This window comes from Panthera onca, chromosome C2, assembly GCF_046562875.1.
Source record: "Panthera onca isolate mPanOnc1 chromosome C2, mPanOnc1 haplotype 2, whole genome shotgun sequence".
NCBI classification, from domain to species: Eukaryota; Metazoa; Chordata; class Mammalia; order Carnivora; family Felidae; genus Panthera; species Panthera onca.
The window spans coordinates 122,194,122-122,221,625 of record NC_138347.1 but is presented as its reverse complement, the minus strand read 5'-3'; the positions used below and the strand labels follow the sequence as shown (position 1 = coordinate 122,221,625).

General features: G+C 44.0%; 1 protein-coding gene across 13 annotated transcripts in view; it reads left to right on the top strand.

Annotated features, from left to right (window-relative positions):
- Nucleotides 1–27,504, top strand: part of ZBTB38 (zinc finger and BTB domain containing 38) — a 172,753-nt gene that overhangs the window by 87,128 nt on the left and 58,121 nt on the right. For 8 of the 13 annotated variants that reach the window (XR_013549841.2, XM_060638808.3, XM_078432290.2 and 5 more), the window contains one exon: nt 6,808–6,906. The exons of 1 other annotated variant lie outside the window; for it this stretch is intronic. Coding sequence is in view for 1 of the 12 variants with exons in the window: in XM_060638806.3 (XP_060494789.3) it covers nt 5,210–5,254 (45 nt within the window). In the remaining 11 variants the exon portion in view is untranslated. Of the gene's footprint in view, nt 1–4,735; nt 5,255–5,608; nt 5,948–6,807; nt 6,907–27,504 lie in introns of those variants that run through there. 4 more of the 13 variants (XR_009612080.3, XM_060638807.3, XM_060638815.3 and 1 more) reach the window with 4 other exon arrangements.

Here is a 27,504-nt window from a genome sequence, read left to right as displayed (position 1 = left end):
GGCTCCAGGCTCTGAGCTGTCAGCACAGAGCCCGACGCGGGGCTCGAACCCACGACTGTGAGATCGTGACCTGAGCCGAAGTCGGATGCCCAACCGACTGAGCCACCCAGGCGCCCCCATTTTCCAGTTTAATTGCTTCTAAACATAAATCCTTCTCATTATATTTATATAGTTCTAAGTATAAAAGTAATATATACCTACTGTGAAATAATTTGAAATGTTGACATTTTGGCATGTATTCTTTCAATCTTTTATCTATGCATGGTGATTTTTTTTAATACTTGAGATAATATTTTGTAGACAACTTTGTATCTTCTTCGCATTCACTTAATATCATGTCACTTTAAGGCCTTTCTTTACATAATCTTTTAAAACTTTATTATGAAAATCTTGAACCTTAATGGAAGGGCCAGATTAATGAAACCCCATGTTCTACATGAAACCCAGCTTCTACAATTCTCAATGGCTGGCAAACCTCGTTTTATGTAATCCTCTCCTGTATTATTTTGAAGCAAATCCCAGACATCACATCATTTTATCTCTAAGTATTTTAGTATGATTCTCTAAAAGACAAGGATACTAAGAGAAAGCCCTTTTGCTTAGCCAATAAATTCTGAAGTATGTATGGGCAAAAGAGAATAATGTCTGCAACTTACAAATGGTTCAGGAGAAAATTAGGTAGGTAGGTAGGTAGGTAGGAAGATATGAGTAGAGTGTATATAGGAGGTTTTTTGTACTGTTCTTGAAATTGTTCTGTAACTTTGAAATATTTATAAATAAAAAGTTTTTAAAATGTAAGTTACTAAAAGAATACATTTAAAAATGTGACTTATTAAGAAAAATAACCACAGTATCATTATCATTGCCAACAAATAATAATTCTTTAATAACATGAAATATCATAGCATTTCTCCTAATATGGCCTAATTTGTCCAATTATGTCATTAAAAAAAAATAATTTACTTATTCAAAGCACAATTCCAAATAAGGTCCTTACAGTACAATTGATACTCCCTTAAATTCCATTTAATTTATTGATTTCCTTCCTGCTTTCTTTCATCCTTGCTATTGCTATAAAAAAATTGTTGAAAAAATACTATTTGACCTGTAGGGTTGTCTACAGTCTAAAATCTGATGACTACATTCGTCGGTGCTGTTTTCCATGTTCTTCTGTTGCAGAAATTTCCTGTAAATTGATAGTTACAGCTGGAGACTTGATCAGATTCAGATTCCTTTGTTTGTTTGTTTAAGTAGTCAACATTTCATAGGTTTTCATATAAAAGTCCTGATTTTTGGCTTCATTGGGAAATTCTGCAGATCTGGCCTTCCCACGTGGCAACAATTGATCTGGGGCTGGGTAGTAACCACGTTTATTTCCCACTTAGGCGGGATATGAATTATTCTGCAGGCCCCAGTTCATATTACTTCTGCCTGGCTCCCAGGAGCCTTAGAGCCCCTGTTCTAAACACTGCCTCTTCAGGGACTTTGGTAGACTTCTCAACGCACCATCACAAGAGGCCTTTTTAGGAATGTGGTAGAGATTAGAGAAGACGATTCAGACACGGACTTTTTAAGATGCTTAAAGGGAAAAGATAAGCAGCTACATAAAGGGAGGCCAAGTGATAGAAATTTGGTGAGTGCCAGGATTCGGGAAAGAGAGAAGAAACGTAAAACAGCAGATTAACAAAGTGCTGCAAATATGGGAAAAAGAATGAGTTATAGATTCCTAACCCATGGCGGGAAATTAAGGAAGGAAATGGGTTTAAAAAGAGACAAACTTGAGTCTTTTTATACATTATGATAATATTGAAACCTTAAAAAAGGGAGAAAGAGAGAAAGAGAGAGAGAGAGAGAGAGAAGGGGGCAGTAAATGTTACATTGGTCAACAGTCCTAAATCAGAAAATGCAAGCATGTAGTTGTAGCATAGCAGAAATCATGTGGTGATTAAAGGAAATGAGGTAGAAAACGAGGAAAGCCTCCTAGAAAAAGCCACTGGAAAAGGACCGGCAGCCGTGGTTTGGAGATGTTGAAGAACCGGTAGACATTTAAGAGGAGAGGATCTTGAAAGTCTTAGAATTTTTTTTTTTCGGATTTGCAAATGTATTGAACTGAAAAGTATAAAGATATAGAAAAACAAATCACGTTTAGTTGTTTGGGGAAGAGAACTTAGAGAAAAGAATAAAAGCTTTAGAGAAAAGAATAAAATCATAACAAGTTGGGATGTTCCTGGAAATTTCCAGATAGTTCCCCTTACTCAAAAGAATGATTAAGAGAGAGAATCTGAGACTGGTTATGAGGAAGGGTGGAAAATTTTGAAGGACAGGCTGATTATGTAAGTTTTCAGCTGTGGTGTTCAAAACTGTTGCCATGATATTTTAGTTATTAATAACAATTTGGGGAAATCTCCTTGCTTCTGGAGAAACATTTGGCTCTAATGAGAGAGAAATGCCACTGTTTGTGAATTCCCAAGTGGATGTAAGGAGCCATTCACTTGCTAAGCCTCTTAGGAAAGCCAGAGCCGATTTCACCCTTAACAAGCTGTTGACAGTGTCTGATCAAGGTACCACCTGGAACATGTTAGCAGAACAGAAAGTGGACTGTGGAGTCAGACCTGTGTTTAAATCCCTTTATGTCACTTGCCATGTGACCCTGGCAGCTTGCCCATGGAAAATTTCTAGGGTGTGAAGGTTGCTGTACATATGTAGCTATGATTCTTACTGCTTGGATGGTAGGAATGTAGAGCTCTGAAATAATTGCCGTTCCAGCACTAGCATCCACAACAGTTTACGCTTAAAAAGCGCTTACTGTGCGCCCAACAGTATTGTAGATACTTCACAGGTATTATCCCATTTAATTATTTAAAAGCCCTATTAGGTAAGTGTAATCTTAAAAGTAGCCTCATTTTATGGATGAGGAAGCTGAGGCTCAGGGAGGTTAAGTAATTTGCCTAAAAGCCACACAGTGAGTGGCTTTCTAAGTGACAAAGGTGGGCTTTACACCCGGGCAGGCAGACTCCAAAAGCCAAATTGCCTTGTTCTACCACTTCCCATCTCCCAATCTTAAGAAAGCACAGACAGTCATGGCTCATACCGGCACTTTCCAACCCGTGGTTCTTAATTCACATGCCTCAATTTTCTTGGGGGGGGGGGGGTGTTGGTCGCCAAATGATTTTCAGTTTCCAAAAGCCTCAATGGAAACACGTAAACTTGCAATCAGACCACAAGTTTCTTTAGGTTGGAATCCACCAGTAACAGTGGATTGGCTCAAGTTTTGTAGAAGCTCTGATCGGTGGTTACTTACACAAAAACATTGCAGGGTTGTTGTTTTTTCAAGTGGGAAGATGAATCAGTTAATAAACGCAATTTAGTGGAATAGATCTTTCTAAACATGTGGCCTACAGAGAAAGGCTAGAGGGTACTTGGCTTTGGGAAGGTCGGGAACTGCTCATGTACATGTGTGTGCATGTTGCCCAAACTACCCGCCTTCAAAACCCTGCCTTTATTTTTAAATTACACGAGTCTTTAACTTGACTTCAAGTCAATATATTTTTCCTTGATTACATAAAATGTTATGCTGGCTGTGTATTTAATATTGAAATCTCCTTTATTCTTCACCATGATCCGGTTCTTCAAATATAGGCAGGAATGGAGATGCAGAACTGCAAACACTGTATTCCAAGCTGAAACCAGGATAACTGTAATGCCCCCAATTTCAAATCCGAGAGACCACCAAGGAGCCGATACCGATGCAAACATTCGAGGGTTTATTTGCAAGCTCGAGCTTGGGCCCAAGTATACCCGACAAAGCGGAGCAGGGACTTGGACCCCTAGGTTAAGAGGCGTAGCAGTTTTATAGGGGCCAGTGGCCAATGAGATTGTAACACACACAGAAAGTTGCATAGTCATGTCAGTCCACACGCAGGTGGCCAATTGAATTACAATTTACCCTGTAGTAACTGTTTGAACTAGCCTATCACTCTGGTCAGAATTGGCACGCAAGTTTGGTGGGAAAAAGGCGGGTTTAAAAATTGGCGCGCGTTTGGCGGGCAAAAGGCAGGGTTTACATTCTTTGACCGTGAGGGGTTCCGCATTCCTATATGAGCCGGTTTCCAGTAAGGGTGTGCTCAGCGGCTTGACTAGGGTGAGGGAGTGTCTTAAGCAGTAAGTAGGTCATGTGGGGGTTATACATGACATGGTGGGTATAGCACAAAATGGAGTTAGTCTTGCTCTGCTTGTCCAGGGGTAGGGGGTTTTTGTTAAATTCCTTGGGTCCCACATAACAGGCTTTTGATCCTTTTAACTTGTAACCTTGCAGTAAATCTTCGCTAGAGAAAAATTTAAAGTAAGACCCATACTACCAAAGCGCAGGGAACGTGGATGAATTTTGTTACAAAATCAAGCCAACAAAACCTGTGCATTACTGCTCCATCCAGGCTGATAGCTCCACGAGGCAAGCTTGTGGCAGGCCTCGGTAAATACTTTCTCAGGAGCAGTCCCCGAATCTTGGAAGAAAGATCGTAGCAGACAGTCAGTGCCCTTTATTTGAGGAAGAGGACTGGCTCTTTTCCGTGAAATGCTTTTTTACGCCACGTTGGGAAAAATCTATCTAGGCCTCTCCTGACAGCCATGGGAAAGCACAGGTGACACCCTCTTTCTGAGAATTTGATTACAATAAAACTGCGCTCGACTTTCTCCGAATCCTGCCTCTGCAACGTGCAGGGTTTGGATGCCCTCTGGGACCTCGATCTGGAACCCAGGGTCCTTCTGCGGCCCCAGGCCTTGTTCTGATAGGCTCAGTGGCCCTTGGCCCCCTTAACGGGGTTGTCCTTGGGCCGGGTTCCTAGCTGTGTTCTCCCTCGGGAAGGAGGTGGAGGCCGCTGCCTCCCTGGTGGAGTCTGGGGCCGTCGTAGTTCCCCACCCCCAGCCCCCACCCCGCCGTCGCACCAGGTAGGGTCTGGGCCTCGCGAGGCCGTCGTGCGTCCGCCGCTCCCCTGTCCCGCCGCCACCCTCCCGAGGCCTCGTCCTCCGCGCGGCGGTTCTCCGGGCGCCCCGGCCCGCGGGCTGAGGGTCGGGCCGACCTCTTCCAGCCAGGTCGCGTCCGCTACCCCGCGCCGGGGGCGGGCCGGGCCGGCAGAGCCGAGCCGCCGGCGTCCATTTTCTGGGCGGTGCTGTGTGGCGCAGCGGCCGGACTCGCGGGTCCGGAAGAGCCATGGACCCCCAGGGAAACGCGCTCGCGCCGGAGCAGTCGAGCCCTGTAAGTGCCACTCGCAGTGTCTGTGTGCGTGGCTGGGTGGGCGAGGTGCGGCCTGCGGACGCGGGGCCCCGGGCGCGGCCGGCCTGACCCCTCCTCTGCCCAGGAGGGAGCCCCGAAACCTGGCTGGCAGAGGGTGACGCAGAGCCGTGAGCTCTGCAAACGCTGGAAAACCGAGCAGCTGCAGACCGAGCGTCCGCAGGTGCCCGGACCCGGGGGCCTGCGCCCCAGCGAGGGAAGGGGGTCAACTGCAGAGCGGGGCAGGTGGCGCCGCATCTAGTGGCCCAACTGCGCGGCTGTGCTAGAGAGCGGGGGGGGGGGGGGGGGGGGGGGAGAAATGCGCACCCAAGGGCCGGGGACGTTATGGGCTCAGGTCCAGCAGGCTCAGGAACTGCGCTGACAGTCGCAGCTCCCCTCCTCCGGCCTACGACTGGGACCCCAGTCCTGACCGAACGGGAAGCTGATGATTTTCTTGGTTCAGCACCAAGCCCCTGAAATTGAATGGGACGTGCAAAGGCAGGACCCTGCCCCCAGGGGTTTGCAATCTCAGCCTCTTACTTCTGCAAGTAGTTAGGTCTGTTCTGTTGGTACAACACAACCGCCCGCTGTAAGCTGCTTCTTTGCAGAGTATATAATAAATCACCCGAGATTTCAGTCTTTCCGCGATTCCACTTTATAAGTCCTTCTCTTCTGTAGGTAAGTGACTAATTGCATTCTGGACTTTGGCCCTAATTGAATATTCCTTTTAAGGATCCATTATAAATGATATATGTTATGGTGTCTTATACATATTTTAAAGGTTAAAGACTTTTCTCCTAATTACGAAACTCCTCCAGTCAGGTTGGCATGGTTAAAAAGAAACATAGGAGGATTTAGTCCGTTGTTTCAGAGAAACTTCTGGTGAAGTACTATATGTAAGTGTAGTGTTTTTCCAACAAGAGTAGGGACCCATTAGAAGATTGTGGAATCAGTTTAGTGCGTTACCGCAGGAATTTTTTTAAAGATATAAAACACATAATCCAATATGGAAAAGAATTGGACGGAAAATAATCAGAGTGCAATGCGTATAGTAAGTGTTGTTTTGAGACTTTGGGGTTTGTTTATATAATATAATTTTTTTAAAAGGTGAGTCACTGTCAAAAGTTTTTAAAACCCTTATTTACAGGTTAATAACCCAGGCTTTGGAATCAAATGAACCTTGGTTTAAGTCTCAGATCTAACATAAACTACCTGTGTGACCTTGAATAGATTCTGTGACCTCTCGGAGCTTCTTTTTGTGTAGCCGTAAAATGGGGGATGTCTCCTACATCAAGGGGTATTATGAAGACTTTATGAAGTCATGTATGGCAGTCATTTTGCTCGGTGCTTAACTTATAGTAGGTGTTCAATACACATGCTAATGATAATTACTGTTGTTGAAACATCAAATCCTGGCACCCAGTCATGGGACGTTTTACTTTTTCTTTTCTTTTTTCTTTTCTTTTCTTTTTTCTTTTCTTTTCTTTTCTTTTCTTTTCTTTTCTTTTCTTTCTTTCTTTCCTTTTTTTCCTTTTTAGGTCTTGATGTGGAGGAGATGGAGGACTCAGAACCAAGAATTTCCAAGTGATTTCTTCCAAAGCACAAGAAACTGTTAGTGCTGGTGTGTTCTGACTGAGGTAACTGAATTTGCATCTCTCCTTAGTGTGTATGAAATAAGAAACGGTTTTTCTGAGGGACTGAAGGACTCCCAAGGGGCATATGATTTGTGCCAGCGATCCAGTAGATTTGGGGATTGCAAAATGACGACACTTCAGTGAACTGTTATTAAGGAGACATGACGCGTGAGGCCCCTGTGATGCAGGGGGAACTAAGTGAAACGAGGCTTCAGGACGACTGGTGTCTTGTTCCAGTTCTGCCAGTGACTGTTGTGGGAGTTTCTATAAATCTCTTCATAGATCTCTAGCTTCTCCAGACCGGAAGGGCCCGCAGACATCATTGCGGCCCAGAGAGTTTAAATGACTTCAGGGTGACCCACTGGGCTGGAGCAGAGGCAGGACTGCACCTTGGATCTCAGCTGCTCGGTCATGCGGCCAGCTCTAGGCTGCAGAGTGAGCACCACGCTAGGCACTGAGAGCACAGATGTGAAGCGCCCACCTCCAGGACACTTGCAGCGTGTGTTGGCAAGAACTGACAACCCAGCAGAGTGCTCTCTCTTTTTCTTACTTACTCCTCACAATACCCCTACAAGGTAAAAAAGAACAGGTGTGAAGGATTAAAGTGTGAAAATGCAGACAGGTCACGGAGGGCTTCATATCTCATGCTACATTTGTGGTGTACATTTCTGAATGCAGAACACTTTGCTAGGACCACAGAGTTCAAGGCAAAGTGCTTGCCCATGAGGAGCTTGCAACCTAAACTCCAAAGAGGTAGTCAGACGGTCAGTACCTGATGTTCACCCCTGCTTCTCCAGCAGTCGTAGTGGGATCTGTGATAGGAAGAAACCTGAGTAGCTGACATATCACAGTTCTTGCCTCTCAATGCAGTTTTTCATTTTTTTCAAATTTAACATAAACTTCCATCCAACTATTAAAACTTATACTTTCGGGGCATCTGGGTGGCTCAGCCAGTTGAGCATCTGACTCGTGATCTCAGCTCAGGTCTTGATCTCACCGTCATGAGTTCAAGCCCTGCACTGGGCTCTGCTCAATGCATGAAGCCTACTTAAAGAATAAAAATAAATAAACGTATACTTTCAACTTATAAATGATAGTAAGGTCTTCTCCAGATTAATTCATTGATTTGTTCATTCAACAAATGTTTCTTGAGCTCCCACAAGGCACGTGGGTATTCAAGACCAAACATACTACTATATTTTTAAAATCATGATATTAATCACGTTCAATCTTTTAGCAAGGAATTATTTGTCCAACTATTGGAGATTTGTTATTGTTAACATGCTGGAATATCAGCTCCAAGAATGTTCGAGATTGACTCCTAAAGGATATATAGGTCTTTTTAAAAATCTTGAAATCTTAAGAAAGGAATTTCTTCTCTTTAAAATTTTGATTCTGCCGTTACTGTCACCTGCTTGTAGAAGTCTTTTATCTGTGCACTTAACCAGTAGACATAGAGGAAAGCAGTTTGGCAAGGGGGCTTTCTTTGACTTGAAATTCTCCCCTCTTTAGCTTTTTTTTAAAATTTTTTTTTTTAATGTTTATTTATTTTTGAGACAGAGAGAGACAGAGCATGAACAGGGGAGGGGCAGAGAGAGAGGGAGACACAGAATCTGAAACAGGCTCCAGGCTCTGAGCTGTCAGCACAGAGCCCGACGCGGGGCTAGAACTCACGGACCGTGAGATCATGACCTGAGCTGAAGTTGGACGCTTAACCGACCGAGCCACCCAGGCACCCCTCCCCTCTTTAGCTTTGAAGGCTACCCAGGACTATGAGTGTTCAAAAGTAAAGCAATGTAAGAGCTACTTTAATTTACAGAGTAGAGTTAGAGATAGCTCCAGTAATCGCATCAAGCAACAGAAATCAGTTGTAAGTCTTGACTACTCCTTGTAATAAACTTAACTCCAAATAGAACAAATGAGATGTTGAATGTGAATGTGCTTTGTAAACTTTCAGGAGTTCTATAAATGTTACGCAGCAAATATTTATTGAGTGCTCACATGAGTACGTCACCGTGCTAGAGAAAACAGATTCAACAGATCTGATCCCTTCCCTCTCAGGCCCTGTGATGTAGGTGAGGAAGTAAAAGATGCAGAAATAACTGTGTGGTAAATGCCAAAAGATATAGTTTGGTAATTTGAAAAGGAAGAGGTCTCTTTTTCTCCTAGGAGTCAAGGGACTCTTTCTTGAGAACAGGCATTTAAGCAAGTCCTTGAAGGAAGCGGAGTTTCCATCAAAGAGACGGGGAGAAGAGATCATGGAGCATGTTCAGGGAAAGGTAGTGAATCAAGCTGAGTTAGAACTGGCCTATAGAGGCATCCATCCGGTGGGAAATAAAACTGAGAACATTCAGTGCCAAACAGTACGGTCTTGAATGTCAGACTGGGAAATACGAATGTATTAGCCAGTAGGAGTTACTGAATATATTTGAACAGCTATGCATCAGGGGCATGCTCTTGTGGGTAGCTCATGGGGAGATCAATCAGGAGGAAAGGCAGGGCAGAAACCGGAGCCTTGAAGACCAGTGAGAAAGCTTCCACAGTCCACCAAGGAAAGGTGAGAGCGGGAGAGGGGAAGACCTAAAATGGGCGATAGCAGTGAAATGGGAAAGGGACAGATGCAAAGGAGAGAATTGATATAATCTGGCAGTAGAGAACGAATAGCTAAAGCCGCCCCTGAGATTTCCTAGGCAGTGCTGCGCACGAGGGAAACTTCAGAGGTGGGAAGGGGCTGCATTTGAGAGGGGCTGAGTTTGAGGCGGTCACATCCCCCTGACAGATAGGGCCTTTGTGCTTCAGAGGAGGGCCTGGGCTAGCTTGGGAGTCATTAAGATACAAGAAAAGGTGGGAGGAGAGATTTTCTAGAGAGAGAATATAGGGAGGCAAAGGTTGAGAAAAGAAAGAAGGATGAAGGGAGGACCTAGAGGATGAGTCTGGCAAGAGAGCAGGACTCCAGCAGCCAGCAGAAGGGGGTTCCCGGTGGAGGGAGAACGGAAGTACCAGATGCTGGGGGGTGGGGGCTGGCCTCAGGATGGCCACTGGATTGACAAGGGCTAGATCATGTTTGTGATCTCCTTTGTGAGATGATATGACTTGCAGAATGAATATTAAATGGTTTCATTTCTAAGAGTTGGTAGCTTGCACAAATCAAGAATCACTATTAAATTTGACCCCAGCAAGGCCCAAAACACACTTCTGATTACTAAAATTCCAGCTGTTAAATTTGGTTTTGATAGTAGTCATACACTTTATTCTGTTGTGAGCAGGCAGACCAAAGAATAACCGTCGACAGAATAAATTCTTCAAAAACTCCCATTTCTGTTGATACAAGAGGTTTTCTAAAAGTAATTTAATTCTTTTGCCTTTTACTAAAAGGGTATTGTATGATGTATGTGTATGAGAGACAAAGAGCGAGAAAGAGTATGTATGTGGTGTATGTGTGTGTGTTTTCATGGGCATATGAGCTTAATACAATGGAATGAGAAGACTGGGGTCAGATAAATCTAGTTTCACAACCTCACCGGGCCATTTTCCAGGCTTGTGACTTCAGAAAAGTTATGTCTCGAAGCCTAACTTTTTCCATCTATAACTCAAATAAGATTATTTGAAGATTGAGTAATATATAATTTGGTCAGGATCGTACCATAGCAGGCAGTTAATAAGTGTTGATTCCTTTCCTCTTACAGCCTTGTATAGGTATGTAAATGTCTGTGTAATATGCATCTATACATAAAGCCTTATCCTTATGACTCATTTTAATGTGTTGATTTTATCACAGAAAGAGCATTCCTCCCACTATAGCTAATCTATCCTGTGATAATTCAAGTGACTAGCAGCTTAATGGATACGATTCCACCTGGGGAATTAAAATGTGGGTTCCCAGGCCCCTGACTCAGAGATTCTGATTATTTAGATTTGGGGGAGGGTCTAGGAATCTTCATTTTATTTTTATTTATTTTTTTAACGTTTATCATTTATTTTTGAGAGAGAGCAAGAGAGAGAAAGACAGAAGAACGTGAGCAGGGGAGGGGCAGAGAGAGAGGGAGACACAGAATCCGAAGCAGGCTCCAGGCTCTGAGCTGTCAGCCCAGAACCCGATGCAGGGCTCAAACTCACTAACCGTGAGATCATGACATGAGCTGAAGTTGGACGCTTAACCGAATGAGCCACCCAGGCGCCCCACAGAGATCTTCATTTTAAATAGGCAGTGCAAGATGAGGATTAACAAATGCCAGTTTCTAGGAAGCAGATGAAGGGAGAGACCTGAGACTTGATATACCGGTTTCAAATCCATTTTCTATCAGAGATATGTCTATTTTCCAGTGTTTTATATTTGTATCATTAATGTTTATGGATTGTATTTGTAATAAGATAAAAACAAATGAGTGCCAGATAGTCAAGGGATGCTAGCATTTGCACCCCACTGTCTCTGTCTGCAGCACAGCACATCCACAGCAGTACGGGGTGACATGCCTCCGAGTCAGCTTCTCTTCCTATGGAGTCAGTGGTAACACCCTGTCCCCGTGCCCAGAGTTTGCAAAAGCAATGTAACTTTAAGTGTGGTGGCAAATAAATAACATATTTAGTGGTGGCAGTAAGATGTATCTTAATGTATTTTTCTAGGGTTGATAAACATCTCTGCCATTTGATTACATTTCTCTGTCTGCATCTTGGAATCATATAATTTTTAGGCTAGTTCACATTGCTTGTCTATCCCAACGTCACTTAATCTATGAAAAAATAACTGATCCTATATTTCCTCCTAGTCCTAGTTGTTTTCTTTGCTTATTCACAAGAAAGGATCGAGACATATGTATATTGATGTTTAAGCTATGTATAGAGAATATAAAACATACTCGATTTGTTCATATTGAGTTGTTCTTTGTGCTCCTTGCACATAATTTAAAAATCAGATAACTGGAATATGTTTATTAAAATTATCCTTTTATAATGCTGTTGGCATTCTGTTGATGGTTTGCTTCTTTTGGAGGATGCCAGTGGCCTGGAGCCTTCCTAGAGTTTCTCTGTCTGTTCTCATCGTGCCCAAGGGTAGAAGACAGAGCAGTTTTCATGAAGTGAATTCTATACCTTATGTGCAGTATTTTAGCCATTGTATTAGAACCTCAGAATAACCTGGCATGATGGAAAGTGGGGCAAAGAAGCTTAGTAGGGAAGCTGATGAGATTTTCACACCCTGAGGTCTGATTCCAAAGTCCAGCATCTCTCAGGGGTAGGGAACCCCCTGTTGTTGTCCCCAGCCATATACAGAGAGTATGAAATAGATCCGTGTTTCTGATATTAGCTCGAAGACTTAGAGACCCTTGTCCTTGATATTATTGTAACCTCAGAATTTTTTACAAGAAGCAAGTGGAGCAAAGCTAACATGCAAACTTGAAATTGTTCAATAAATATTACCTATGTGCCAGGTGTCAGATTAGGACCCCACACTTGTGGCACCTCCCTGTCTCCCTCACCCCTGTCTCCCTCACCCCTGTCTCCCTCACCCCTGTCTCCCTCACCCCTGTCTCCCTCACCTATCCTTGTCTACTATCCATGTGCTGCTGCAAGCTTTCTTTTTAAAGTGAAAACACCAGTGGATTTCTACACTGATAAGATCCATCAATTTGTGTCTTTTTATAGCTGTTACTGTCCCTGTGCAGGGCTGAATGTTCCCAGAGTCACTGTGCCAGTTGAACGTTTAGAACAGTTCCTAGGGGGATTGCCCAGAGGTGCTCAGCAAGTGTTTGTTGATTATCCTCTGAGGCCCTGAAGCCTAAGGTGGGGAGAGGGAAGGAGCCCAGAGCCCTGCATAGGGAGGTTGGGGGAGACAAAAAACACCATGGCGTGAGAGACCAGACCAACCAGGAGGCCTAGGACTTGTCTCCGTGACCCACTGAGCCACCTTGGGAAGGAAAGTTGTAGAGCTTTGCTGGCTTGGTTTCCACATCTGTAACCATAGAAGGTTTGGCTCAGTGATTATTGAGGTTCCTTCTAGCTCTAAGATGCAGTAAATCTGTTCCCTCTCCAGCAGAAAAACAGAGGTGCTGGGACAAGCGGGTGGAAAGGGGAGGCAAGAGTTAACTCCGTGTTTAAGGTCTTCCAGGGATCCTGATTTCAGAGTTCCATCTGACTGTCCTCATAGACAGACTAGTACCAGCCAGAGTTTGGGTTCTGCTTTTACCCTCTACACTTTTGAGGCAAGTGTATGAATTTAAGGGTGGGAGATTGTTTGGGAGAAAATTAAGATTCTTACAAAAAGACAGAGCCTGGCTAGGAATCAATCAAGAGATGATAAAATAGGAGGTAGGGAATCATGGTTTTCAAATTTCTTCGCTAGAAAGAACCTCAGAAATGAAATAGCCCAACCTCCTCACATTCTAGATAAAGATATAGGAGTCCAGGGAAGTGCTAGGACTTAACTCAAGATCACACAGCTAGTAGCAAGCTGGGAACAGAACCCAGTGACCAGTGCCCAGTCCAGTATGTTCTCTGCAGAAACAGGTGGGTCCTGTCTTAAGGCAGGTTATAAGGAGAGCAGAAGATGGCAATGAGCAAGCAAAGCGTAAAGAGAGGCTGAACCTGTTCTGTTGGAGAGCGGACCATAATGCCTGTTGGCCTTGTAGTACACAGTAGGACACCATGATGCAAAACTTCCATCCTGTTGACCAGTGGACTCTTGTCAATTAAAGTAGTCGAGAAATTTTCTTTTTAAACTGGGAGAGGCAGAAGGTGGTTTCCTTTTTTTTTTTTTTTTAAGTAGTTTTTATGCCCAGTGTGAAGCCCAACACAAGGCTTGAACTCATGACCCTGAGCTGAGATCAAGAGTTGGCCACTTAACCAACTGAGCCACCCAGGTGCCCCGGTTTCCTTTTTTTAAAGCGTTTTTTTCTCTCTTACTCCAGTGTAAATTACTATGCTATAAAATAATTTAATTTTGATGGGAATTAAATATTTTCTGAATGAATATGAAGAGGAAGACCCAGCTTTCACTGGCCATTTCAATGCCTGTGTTTTGCTGACTCCTTTTGCTGGCCGCTTTTATACGTGTGTTTATCCTATGCTGCGTTTTCATGAGAAACCAGTGGCTATTTAAATCCTAGAGGAGCATCCTGAGGTTATTTCAGCAATCCATGAAGGCAGGCTTTGTGTAAGGTGAGATAGATGGGAGCTGTCACTTCCTGCTTCGTGAGTTGGATATTGTTTCCAGGCCCCGTTTTGTCTGTGTTATTTTTCCTGTTCATGTGTTAGAACAACTTCTGATTATTTGTAGAGTTGTTTACAATTAGATAATAAGACCACCAATTCAGTAAAGACAAAGCAGAATTTCTTATCTTGCCAGGCAAGAGACCCAAACTTGTATGCATTTTCACGTAGGCATAGAGATTTCTGATTAACTCTGATAGAACATTGATTCACTTCTAGACCAAAGTGAGGACTTCCTTTTTTTTTTAATTAAAAAAAATTTTTTTATTGTTTATTTTTGAGACAGAGAGAGACAGAGCATGGGAGGCAGGGGAAGGGCAGACACACACACACACACACACACACACACACACACACACACACACACACACAAACTGAAGCAGGCTCCAGGCTCTGAGCTGTCAGCCCGGAGCCCAGCTGGGGGCTCAAACTCACGAGCCATGAGATCATGACCTGGGCCGAAGTCGGATGCTTGACCGACTGAGCCACCCAGATGCCCCCAGGATTTCCTTTTTTAAAAATCTACTCAGCATTCTGGTCTGTCCCTGCCTATACCTGTTTATTCTGGTCTTGTAGTTCCTGACATGAGCTCAAAGAGCAAGTCTTCTCAAGGTCCCAGTGCTGTCTTTATGCTCATGGCTGGAAGCAGCTAGGACTGTCTCACAGCAGCCAGAGTTATACCTGCTTCCTGGGTGCCCGCTGCAGAACCATATTTTCTGCCCTGTGTTCTCCCCTTACCTTGGACTGATGTGAGTTCCACCTTTGCTTTAATGGGAGGACCACCTTGAGTAAGCAGAAGGCACTAGGATAGATGGAAACAGCAGTGAGGTGGCAAAGAAATGAAGCCCTGAATGGGGTTTTACTCAGACGTTAGAGAACTGGCCTACCCTGAGTGCTGTAAATAGGGTTAAAAAAAGAACGTGACCTTTGAAATTTTTCCTGTCAAGGTCTAGCAATTCTGGAGTTTCTGTAGCCAGTATACACTGTAAGTTGACTTTTTGCACCGAAGCACCGTTAATTACCCGGGAAACACATCTTTTCTTAAACGAGTATACGCTACAGAGTGAGTCTCTTACCCTGTTTTGTTGTGTATTTAATATTCTTGATACTTGGTTTTGGTTTTGACATTTTCAGGAAATCACTCAAGAGCTTTTTGCCACATTTGAATCATCATCTATTTTAAGACTTTCTTTTCTATTTATTGTTATGAGTTTCTGATAAGATGATTTGCGCGTCTTTCTATTTTAGGAAATCCTTTTTGAGGCCTTTTTTTTTTTTTTAAATGAAGTTTAAGTAGGAGTCTTACCTCTAATCCTAGTAGCTACCTTACATTAAAAATGACCTATTTCCTCGCCCCATGAGGTTCCCTTGCTTAGGGAGGATAAAAAAAAAGTCGGGTGATTAGTCATTGTGGCGTTCCACAAACAAATCCTTTGGAGGCCATGATTTATGTTACTGATCGGGGAAAAAAAAGGTTATATCTGTCTCTAGACAATTACTGTCGTGAAAGTTAAGTGCCGTATATTCCCAGAAGGTCCCCCGAGTGTCCTGTTTGTTGTGTTCAGGTTTCCGAACCCGGTGGCCATTTTCTGTGAGTTTGAATCCCTGTGTGAAGCCCCTCCCACTGTGGAGTCTATGAGCATTTTGTTTTCTAAAATGAAAGCACAAGCAGAAACTCGAGCTGTTCTGCAGAACAGCCTGTTCTTCAGATTTTTTTAAATCAGTATATTCAAAAGCATAGTTTTTTAAACAGCCTATTGTGGGTTTTTATCTGCAGCAGGTTTGGGTTTGTTTGGAGGAGTTTACTATTTTTTTTAGTGTAGAGAGCTTATTTATCGCTGTAACTGCTCTCTGTTTCCCCCCAGATACTTTCAGTCAAACAGGTGAGCAAGGGGGGAGGGAACTATTTTGATACCTGACTACGGCCAGAAACCTTCATTCAGTTTCGAGTTAGTTTCTTTCGGTGTGAGATTGGCAAAACCTCACTGGAACTCTTAGTCCCTTTGATATTCCTTCCTCCTCCTGCCTTTTCCACCCACCAGTTTTCCCCAGGCAATTTCTTTTGTCTCAGCCGCTGTGTGTCCATTTGTGTGACCAGCCAGAGTTTTTGTAGCATTTTCACGTTACAGAAGCTCTTGTGCCTCCAGTTGTACGCCAGACCTACGGACAGGCTTGCTTGACAGCTCTCCCAGTCACCTGTATCTCCTGGACCCAGGGAGGAGGTGACTGTTTCACAATCCTGTGCCACCTCGGGGATCTATGCTGCCATGCCTGGCCTCGCTCCAGAGATTGCAGTGTTTCCAGTGGTGGCTTCAGACTGGAAAAATGGGAGGTGGAAGAGAAGTCAAGGAAAACACAGGAGGAGGAAACGTGTGTGCAAGGAAAGTACGTACATGGATTCGAATATATGAGAGCTCGGGTCCATGAAAATGATCCCTGTGCATTGGCATTTCACCAGGGGGGAACATGCTGTGGACTGCGGACTGTGTGTTGACAGTGGGGAGCAAGCGTGGCGGAACAGGGAAGAAGCTCAGCAGCTTTTCTCCAGGAGCTCCCCACTGGTGTCAGAGACCAAAAGGATCAGCTCTGCACCCCCACCCCTATGCCCAGGGTCTCTGGAGCAGAATTTGCTTCCTTGGGTTGATCACCATTGTTCTGTTGAGCACTTTGCAAAAATTCCCTGGAGCCACTTGTGATCTTGGTAGATATGCGTTATTGTGTGGATCCCACTGTTTGAAGCCCAGACTGCCAGGTTGTCCAGGCTGCATTTCTGTGTCTAGCTTTTGGAATTGTTATTTGTGTGATACAGTGGTGAAGCACGGTGTCATTCAGAATACTCTGACCCAGGAAGGAACTACTGGTAAAAGCCTGTGCATTCTCAGCAATTATTGCTTCCCTCACTATATCATCTGCTAACGATGATGAATATGGAATCTCTTTTGGAAAGGAAAGCAGGGTGCCTCCAGGAGTATGAATCTGATTTTGAGGAGCTAGAGTTGACCTTGTGGTTGACGTGACTTTTGAAGCAAAGTGAAGAGTTTGATATCTGCCACTCTGCCCCCTAGGATTCATATATTAAGAAACTTTCAGGGCACCTGGGTGGCTCAGTCGGTTGAGCGTCCGACTTCAGCTCAGGTCACGATCTCGCAGTCTGTGAATTCGAGCCCTGCGTCGGGCTCTGGGCTGATGGCTCAGAGCCTGGAGCCTGTTTCGGATTCTGTGTCTCCCTCTCTCTCTGCCCCTCCCCTGTTCATGCTCTGTCTCTCTCTGTCCCAAAAATAAAATAAACGTTAAAAAAAAATTTAACAAAAAAAAGAAAGAAAGAAACTTTCCACTTGGGCATGAACAAACTGGAGGGATCCTGAAGAAATATTGTGTGACCCAAATACACTCCATGTTAAGGCTTCTCACCACCTATCCTTCATTAAGATGGAATACTTCAGTAGTTTTGGAAGCTTGGATACTGATACCTCACCATATAATTTTTAGGAGGGCATTGAATCACAGTGCAGAGATGGAAACGTTATAGGCAGAATAAAACTTTTAAGTGATTTCTACTTAGGTTATTATAGATTAGGGTCTAAAGTTCAGATACATATGGGGGCAAGAAGATAATATGAACGTTCAATGTGGGCTGGGTATAAGAAGATAGAATAGTGAAATTGGGGCAAACTGGAGGCTCGAAAATTTTTTTAAGTACTGGAGGGCCAAATGAAACATATCGACAGGCTGAATTCAGCCTCCGGACTGCTTGCCTGCCAATTATAGAGCCACACCATCTGACTCAGGCCACCAACCTGGATTTCCTCAGTGGCAGCCTGCCCAGTCTTTTCTTGCAGAGCATTGGGACTGAAGTTCTTTAAGACCCATCCCAAGGAAAGGTCATGGCCATTGAGCCTTCTCCATGTCACAGCAAATAAGGGAACCACTTTGAATATAAACGGTGTCTGGTCTCATACTGGCAAAGCCATTTGTCAGTAGAATCAGCAGCAAAACACAACATGTATGTCCAAGGACATCTGGGGGACATCTTGAGAGGCATCAGACATAGCAGCCTTGATTAAGCTGCCCAGTGCTCACTGTGCCCATCCCAGGATAGAACAGGAAGAACCCACCAAAAGCAGCCACTCCCTGTTCAGGCATGTTCCTCCTGAGGCGGCTGAATGAAGCCAAGACTGCAGAGGCTAACCTGGCTGGCATCAGGCCATGGGGTGACAGTGAGGGACAGCAGGCATTTCATGAAATAGTCTCTAGCATTGACTTGCTTAGCCCAAAGATGCTTTCTGAAATATCAAGCATTTAGCTACTGCCTAGCTAGTCCCAGACTGGGACAGTGTGAGAATTGGCCTCTCTCTGTTGACACTTGATTGACCTTCTGCACATCCTGGAATTTAAAATGCCTTGCCTTTTTTATAAATATCTTTTAACCACTCCTGTTTTCCTTAGCTCTCTCGGTGCAGAGTGAATCATAATGTCTGTAAAGCACTTAGCACAGGGCCTAGCATGTAGAAAGTGCTCAGTAAATATTAGCTCTTCCTGTCATTGGCATCATTGTCATCACCATTATAACTATTATAATTTCACCAGCAGGTAAAGGAACTTAGTTTCCTTAAACCTGAAATCCAGTTGTACACCTCAGCCATCTCCACCCTGACATAAATGAAGATGGACCACATACATGTGACCCACTGTATCTGAAAATGCACTTGACAAGATGCCCAGCTGACTCATGCACATGAATGTTTGGGGAACACTGCTCTAGATGCTGTGGTAAAGCAGAGACAGACTTGTGTAGAGATTGGTCCTTGTGGGTGTGCTAGCTAGAAGATGCTTTCGGATAGTCTTAGAGGGTAGGGACATCTTGGGGGATGTACCTGTTGCATTATACTGTAAGGATGTATGATGGGGTGGTTTTGACCACACCAGGAATCTGATTCTGAAGGCTAGTGTTCCTGAGCCATGACTTTAACCTCAGCCTAGCATGTGGTTCCTTTCCACCTGCCCCACGCCCCACTGACCTTCTGGCCAGGCAAACCATGTTGCCAAGAAAGGAAATTCCTATGTTAAGAGGCCAGAAAACCTTTACGTGTCAGGGAACCGACACAAGCAATTATGGTGTAGGACTTTAGTGGTGGAACATGTATCAGTGTAAAAATGAGGAGGGATGTGGTCTCAGTAAAGGTGCGGGGACCCCGGGAGGCATGAGAAGGAAGGTGTAACTGAACCTTGTTTAATGTTGGTGACTGAGAGTTTTGCCTGCTCCTAAGGAAACATTTGGAAAGATAGAAGTAACCAATCCTGTGCTGCCTCGGTGACTTGTCTGGACTGAAAGCTACTAGAGTGGTGAGGACAAAGTGGCCACAGTATCTGAGATAATGAAGCCTAACTTCATATCAAATTAATTTAGTCTAGAAAGTGAATTAATGAAAAGTCTTTTCAGCCCTTCAAAGCTTTCACTTGTATTTTGAGGGAACCATGGTCTAGCATTTGTTAATTTATGATTGTGGTGATTTTTTCCAGTCTGCATAGTACTTTCAGATGGCCTTGTGCGCTGCACTCTTAGCAGCCCGGGGTCCCTTGGGCAGCGTAAGACTTGGAAGTGTAGCTGCTGATTTTAGTCCCTGAAATAGTTCTCTCTCTCCCTCTTTCTTCCTCTTCTTCCTGCTACTGTCAGGGAACTTAGCTTGGAGTTCTGGATCTCAGTCCCCTCTCCCATTTATCCAGATGGGTTTTTGCCATGGGGTCAGTAGTAGGTTGAATGGTGGCCGCCAAAAGAGGTGTTCGTATCCCGATGCTGTGCATATGACCTTATTTGGAAAAAGGGTCTTTGCAGATGTAGGTTAGTTAAGGATGTTGAGATGAGTTCATTCTGAATTGTGGGGTGGGCCCTAAATCCAATGACAACTGGCCTTATAAGAAACACACAGAGGAGCAACCCATAAAGAAAAGTCCATGTGAAGACATAGGCAGAGATTAGAGTGACACAGCCACAAGCCAGAGAATGCCTAGAGCCATCAGAAGCTGGGAAAGGCAAGGAAGGATTGTCCCCTAGCATCTTCAGAAAGAACACGGCCCTGCTGATACCTTGAGTGCAAACTCCAGCCTCCAGAACTGTGAGAGAAGAAATTTCTGTCGTAAGCCACCGAGTTGGTGGTAACTTGTTAACAGCATTATTAGGAAACTGATGCAGTGTCCAGTCCTAGTCTTGATTCAGAAATGCCTGGGAACTTGTGAAAAATGACTCTCTGGGGCTTTACCCCCTGACCATTCTGATTCTGTCAGTCTGGAGTGGCACTAAGAAACTAAAGTTTTAATGAGGGCCTCCAGGTGATCCTGATACATCCATTACCCCTCAGGAGTGGTATTCCTCAGGCTCCTTCTGTTCATCCACTTTACTTTCCTTGGGCAGTATCCCTGCTCATGTCTGCGACCACCTCCTCCATGCCTGCCAGTGCACTGCACATCTGAATCTTCAGGCCGGCTTGCTTTCAACAGCAGAGTCTGTTTTGGAAGCCTGTTGACTGAGAGCATCACCTGCGTATTCCGCAGGCTCCTCAGGGAGCACAGACTTTATTATCCTCCTCCCAAACCAGCTCTTTGATCAGGTTCCCTACCTGCCAGTGGCACATCGAGGCAATGGTATCGGGGTGTAAACCCTTCCCTCTCTCTTTCCTCTCATTTCCGGTGAGTTGATTCTTCCACCCAAATAGCTGTCAGATTTTTCTCTCCTCTTCCCCACCTTCCCTTTGCCTTCTTTCTACACTCCCTGTAGACATCCTTCTTACCAAATGATTTCCAGAATGATCTGCCTGCAAATTTGTCAAATGATTCTCACTTAAAATCTTTTAAATGATTCACGATTGTCCAGGCTGCACATTAGAATCATCTGGAGGGGCGCCTAGATGGCTCAGTCACTTAAGCACCTGACTCTTGATTATGGCTCAGGTCACGATCTCACAGTTTGTGAGTTTGAGCCCCATGTGGGCTCTGCACTGACAGTATGGAGACTGCTTGGGATTTTCTCCCTCTCTGTGACCAGCCCCACTTGCTCGCTCTCTGTCTCTCTGAAAATAAATAAATAAATGTAAAAAAATCTCAGTAGTCAGTATTCACCCAAGACCATACAAACCAGAATCTCGAGTTGGAGCCTGCTTGTTGGTTTTTTATCCAGTTCCCGTGGGTGACTCCAATATGCTAGGCTGGAGGATAAAATCCAAAGTCTTGGTAACATTCAGAACTCTTGACACCTGGGTCCCTGCCAGTCTGTCCCTCTCTGTCTCCATCAGGCCCTGTCCACACCCTGTGTGGCAGCCATTCCCCACCTCTTCGCCATTCCCCAAATCTATCATTCTATTTCATGCCTCCTTGCCTTCGCTCAGACCTCTGCCTGGAGATAGAATGCCTTTTTCTCTTTTCGATTTCAAAGAAATGCTCTGCATCTTTCAGGACTCCATTCCACCTCTCTTTCCCTGACTCTCCTTCCCCCAACTGTTTAAGCCTGCCTCCTTCGGAGTCCTGGGCACACTCACTCGAGTGTGATCATCACGGAGGAGCTGTTTGTGTGCATGCCTGTCTCTTCATTAGACTGTGGGCTCCAGGTGGTTGCTGAATGAGGGAAGAAATAAAGGATTAAACAAAGCTAAGGGGTTGAAATAGTGTTTCTGCTTCTCTGAATTATTGGGCCCTTGCTGCCTTACACCTCATCAGACACCTGTTAAGAAAACAAAGGTCTACTTGGTTTTAATGACCGTAATGAAGTTTTAGTAGAAGTAGAAATAGTAGTATGTAATACCATTAATTGAACACTTCCTAGCTAGGTTCTCTATAGTCGTTACTTCGTTTAACTGACCCAATAATCATCTCAGGTATATTCCCATTTTACAGAACGAATTAAACAAAATGTTGTGCCATCACATAATGCAAGGTGGCAGAGAATACAAAGTAGAATGCAGACATGGTCACCTGGTTGGCAGGTGTTAATGGTTTGTAGGCCGGTCAGGAAAAACTGGATCTGTTGGTCAAATGGCTATTGATATATAATCTTTTGAATGGCATATTCACATTTGACACTGAATTTGGCACACACACACAAAAACACAGCCATTAAACATAATACTCAAAAGATGAGATGGTGATTCATATTTATTAATAGCATTTGGAATCACGTAAATACAGTCTTCCTTTTAAGTATGCTAGAAGGAGTTTGTGACCCACAGTCACAAGATCAGGGTCAAAAACCCAACCTGGCCAATTACATGATATGTGGTGTTAGGATTTGGCTTAATTTTTCTGAGCCTCGGTGTCTTCATCTTTGAAATGGAAATAGTATTTCACAGCCCAGAGTGGTATTGTGAGAAAGAAAATGAAATGGTACGTATGAAAGTGATCTGTAAATGGCCTAAGGCTAAGCAGGAGTAAAGCTGAGTGTTCTTGTCCTTCTTCTGCATTTGGGTCCAGAAGATTGGCCTTTAGAAAAGTGTCAGGATGGAGAAGGTGGTGTCCTGCTGGGTCAGTGAATATGGGCACCGAGGCAGTTCGTTGCAGGTTGTCTGATTTCCTGGTGGGGCAGGGTATCAGGAGGCTGGGTTGTGAGCCCCAGAAAACCAAATGGCACGAGCTAGTTAGGGAGGATGTGGGAATGAGGAAGAGTGGTTAGAAAATTAGAGTCTTCCGCTTACTGAAACAACAGAGCTGAGAGAATGTAACTGGTCAGGGTTTTGCATTGGTTCACCTGTAACTGAGGACCAGCCCAGGGATCATGGATCGACTCCAGGGAGCTGGTTCTTTTGAGTAAAAGGTTTTTTTTCTGCAGCTCAGAAGTTTTCTGGATCTCAGCACAAGAGCTCACTTACCCTGAGGTCTCAGTGTCTTGATTCCAAACATATTAAGGCATTAACACAGACGGAGATGTTCTTCACAGGGCCACTTCCTCATAGTGTAGATTCAACCTGCTTCCTCATCAAAAATGAAATCAAGGCTTTATCTGTTTTATCCTGATAGGTTGAAAAATATTTTCCAAGTCCCAGTCTTGAAATATGATGGGCGGTGGGGGGAGAGGCTAGAAGAATGACCACATTCTGCCACTCGAGGTGAGCATAGAAAACAGCCCTGCCTTTTTTGTCACAGACATCACCATCCTAAACTTACCTGTAAATTTCAGGAGGATTAATCTGTGTAACATGTTTTTAAAACATCAGTAGATCCATTTTAAGTTAGAATTTACATTCTAAAATATCCCAGCACACTGGAGATGATGAATAAAATGAATATGATTAAATTTAATCAGAATAAATGGGTGTGTTTGAGCTTTGGTTAAAAAACTCAGCCTTAGAAGTTTGGAAGCTGAGAAAGAAGAAGAAAACAAGGGAAGAAAGGAGAACTTCATGCCAGAAAAAAAGAAGCATGTGTGTATCCTAAATAAAATCAATTATTTGCTCCCTATTTGCCCTTGCTGAGTGCTCAGGTACTCTCACTGAATCCTCCTAACACCCTGTGTGGTTTTAGGGAGGTCAGGTCCTTTCTGTGGTCCTGCTGTTAGTAAGCAGGTCCCAGCATCTGCCATTTGAGTGTGATATAATGAAGCACATGGAATCGGAAGTCCAGAAACCAGTTTTGGTCACACCGTGAGATCTTAGACTTTTCCATGCCTCAGTTTACTTGCATCCAAAATGAGAGGATTGGACCACATCCAATGCTCTTTGTCTATTAAACCCTCTTCACAGTGGACTAGTAGAGGAATTTGAAATGTTTAGCCCAGGAAGGGGGGACATGCTAAATAAACCTTCAAAGGGCTCTCGTAGGGCCGAGGCCACCATTGAGGGCCCCTTCTTTGCTCCTGGTGAGGACTGCCCCTCCAAGGAGGAAATTCCTGCACTGGGCAGGGCGGTACCCACCCTTTATCTGAAGACTCCCTAGAAGCCATTTGTGGCAAATTGAGAACGAGTTAAGAGTGCAAACTCCATTAAGAAGCTGGCTCTCTTTGTTACCTAAAACACTCAATATCTATTTCTTTTGGAGCAATGCGTACTCATCTGCCCATTGAGAGAAAGACTGAGGGGACAGGATTACCAGCTACCCAGGACACTGACCATTTCTCTGTGTGGACTCAGCACCATCTTGTGGACACAGCGCTCTGGACTGGGGATGGGCTGTGGTCATCAAATGTAAAAGAACCTCAAAACACAACCCGGAAAAGGCTGCTGCCAAGGCAAAAGTCTGTCTAAAGGATCATGTTTGTAACAGGGCTGTCTAATCTCAGAGCTAGGAACTGCCTTAGGAAATTTACTTTTATGACCATAACCCTGTTATTAAGCCCGTGAAACCTGGAAGAGCAGCGTGGGCAGGCTCAGTGACAGTAGCCAGACCTTCCCAGGAGTTGTGTTTACTAGGAAGCTCCTCAGTGCAGAGACCTTCTTGGGAGGGAGCCCCAGGCTCTTTCCTCCATGGTCTCCCTTCCCCATATCCTGCATCCGGCCCCACCCCTTCTGGTACAGAGCACCCTCTGCCCTGCCTCCTCTCTTCCTTGCTGGTATTGATTGCCACTCCGGGCATGACTTCTTTATTGTGCTTAAAGGCCCCCTTCCCAGTGAGGTGAGGATGCAACAGAAGGGAGCTGTGAAGAGAACAGAGCACTCAGGTTGTAAAATGCTTTGCCTTCCCTCCGTCTGCTAACACTGGTGGGGCTGGCCATGTGGATGTTTTTGCCATTTCTGTGTGTGAAAAAACTGAGTAATGATCTAATCTGGGGCTAAGATGATAGTCTGAGGGCACTCTTGCTCAGCATCTTTACCCACAGTGGGAAGAGCAATGTGTGGACCCAAAGAAGCCACTGACCTCTTCTCTGCTTATTCTTCACAGTAGGGTTGTGGCGGGTGTTATCTTCAATGGGCATATAGAACCCCCCCCCCAAAAAAAAAACAATAGAGTCACTAATTTTCTATTTGTTAATACAGTTACTGATTTTATTTATCATAAACATCATGATGCATGTACTTTTTCTTTAAAAGTAGGCATTGGTTCTATCAGTTACATTACTGTACCTACATTAACATATTCTCGCAAGACTTTGATACAGGAACTGTTACTGTTATTACCCACATAGTCCCTTATTTTGCTAAATATTTGTTTTTGCATTTACCTTCCATGACTGTTTTGTAGCTAACTCCTTTTCTTCTGGGGTCAGCCTGGCTCCTGACTGCCCAGCCTGTCAGAACTAGTCTTTTGCTCAGGCTCACTGGAAGCCCTTGAAGCCTGAAACTCTCTAGGCCATTCATCTTTCCACTTCAGCTTCAGAGAAACCCCTGATTCCAACCTTTCAAGCAGCAAGCATTAAATTGGTTGTTATTATCAAAATGAGATGGGCTAAAGAAAAGAGTTGTAGGTATTGATTTCTGGAATTTTCATGGAAAATTAGAGTGAAAAGAGCAATAGAATGAAATGCACTTTATGTGTAAGTTGCCCTATTGTATCCATTTTGTAGATTAAAAAAAAACAGGTCTGGAGGTGTTAATTAACTTGTCCAAGTTCATACAGCTAGTAAGCGGCAGAACTGGAATTTAAACCCAGGAGTGTATAAGCAGAGACCCTGCTTTAACCTCTAAGGATGAAGATGTAACTATACAGACAGAGAAAAGACAGCCCAATGGAACAGGAGAAGGAGAGTTTGCGACTACTGACTACATCTGACAGTTGTCAAAAATTTGCCTCCAGGGTTTCAGTGGAAGCTTGAACCAGATCCAAATAAGCACATAAACATGTTAAACCCCAGACTGAACCCAAATTAAAAAAAAATTTTTAATGAACAAACCACAATCTAATGAATCCATTAAACTGAGACATAAACTAAAAAAATTCTAAAATCAGAAAACCAAAATGTTCTCTAAAATAAGTCCTACCAAACTGACAAGTTACTAGGTTCCTAGTTTAAAGTAAGAGGGAGGTCCCAGGACATGGCCTTGCAAAAGTCCCATGGTATGAGAGGAAAGGAGCAAACGTGGTCTGCTAGGAGTCTGTCTACAGGTAGAGGCGGAGCAGCAGAACAGAGGTGGAAGAATGTTGCTCTCCAGAGCAGCCTCATCACCGAGTAAGCTGACAGACAGCACCCTAACCTTGCCTTGTAGAGCGCAATTTGAGTGATCTGACTTAAGGGGACAAGGACAGATCATGGAAATTTGTGATTTAGGTGTTTGTCTTAAACATTAAACATTCTGGTCTCCTTCCTATTAAGCTTTTTACCAGAATTGCTAATAAATAGCTAACTTGAATGATTTTTTTAATTTAAATTTTTAATACCTTTTTTCCACGTGCTGAGAAGAATGCTAACAAACGATGCAACTAAAGAAAGGAAAGAATTTAAGATGGTACTTGTAACTAAATGCCCACCTCTGAGCTAAGGCTCAGATGTAACTGCTGTCTGCATTAGGGAAGAATGATTAGTTGATGAGCCCCTCTGGGGTATTAAGTACTGTGAGGGGTGATAGGGAACCTCTGGACACACAGTGAAATAGAACATATGTCCCTGCCATTGAGGAATTTCACATTCCTTATATTTGGGGCCTGGGGCCAAGGCTTGCAATATTTGTTCCTACTGACATTTGCAACTAATTATTAATTGGTAATAGTAATATTAATAATAGCTCATGGTTAGCAAGCTTGATTTTGTTCCAGACACTACACAAAGCACTTTCTAGGTATTATCATTTAATCCTCATGTTAACCCTGATAGATTCTATTTTAAAAAAAAATTTTTAACATTTATTTTTGAAGGAGAGACAGAGCATGAGCCGAGGAGGGCCACAGAGAGAGGGAGACACAGAGTCCAAAGCAGGCTCCAGGCCCTGAGCTGTCAGCACAGAGCCTGACGCAGGGCTTGAACCCACGAACTGTGAGATCATGACCTGAGCTGAAGTCGGACACTTAACCGACTGGGCCACCCAGGCACCCTGATAGATTCTATTTTTAGCTCCATTTTGCAGATGAAGAGGCTGAGGTGCAAAGAGCTTAAGAAGCGTGCCCAAGGTCACAGCCAGAATGTGACGGAGCCAGGTCCACCTGACACCAAAGTTTAAGCTCTCTGCCACTATCCCAGATTGGACGTGATCTCCCTCATCCTGAATTATCCTTAGGGAGAGCCTTGTTTCATGAACGGATTGATACAGGGCTTTGGGGTCTCTCAGTTCTCCTGGTTCAGGAGCTCTGATCTCCTCACTCACCCTTTCAATACCTACTTCTTATGGTAGCCCTGTGTTGCACTCAGTTACTGGTGAGTGGTAAGCATTTGATAAATATTACCTTGAAATAGAAGTGGATCAAAAAAATAACAATTGTGGGGCACCTGACTGGGTCAGTTGGTAGAGCATGCAACTCTTGATCTCGGGGTTGTAAGTTCGAGACCCACAT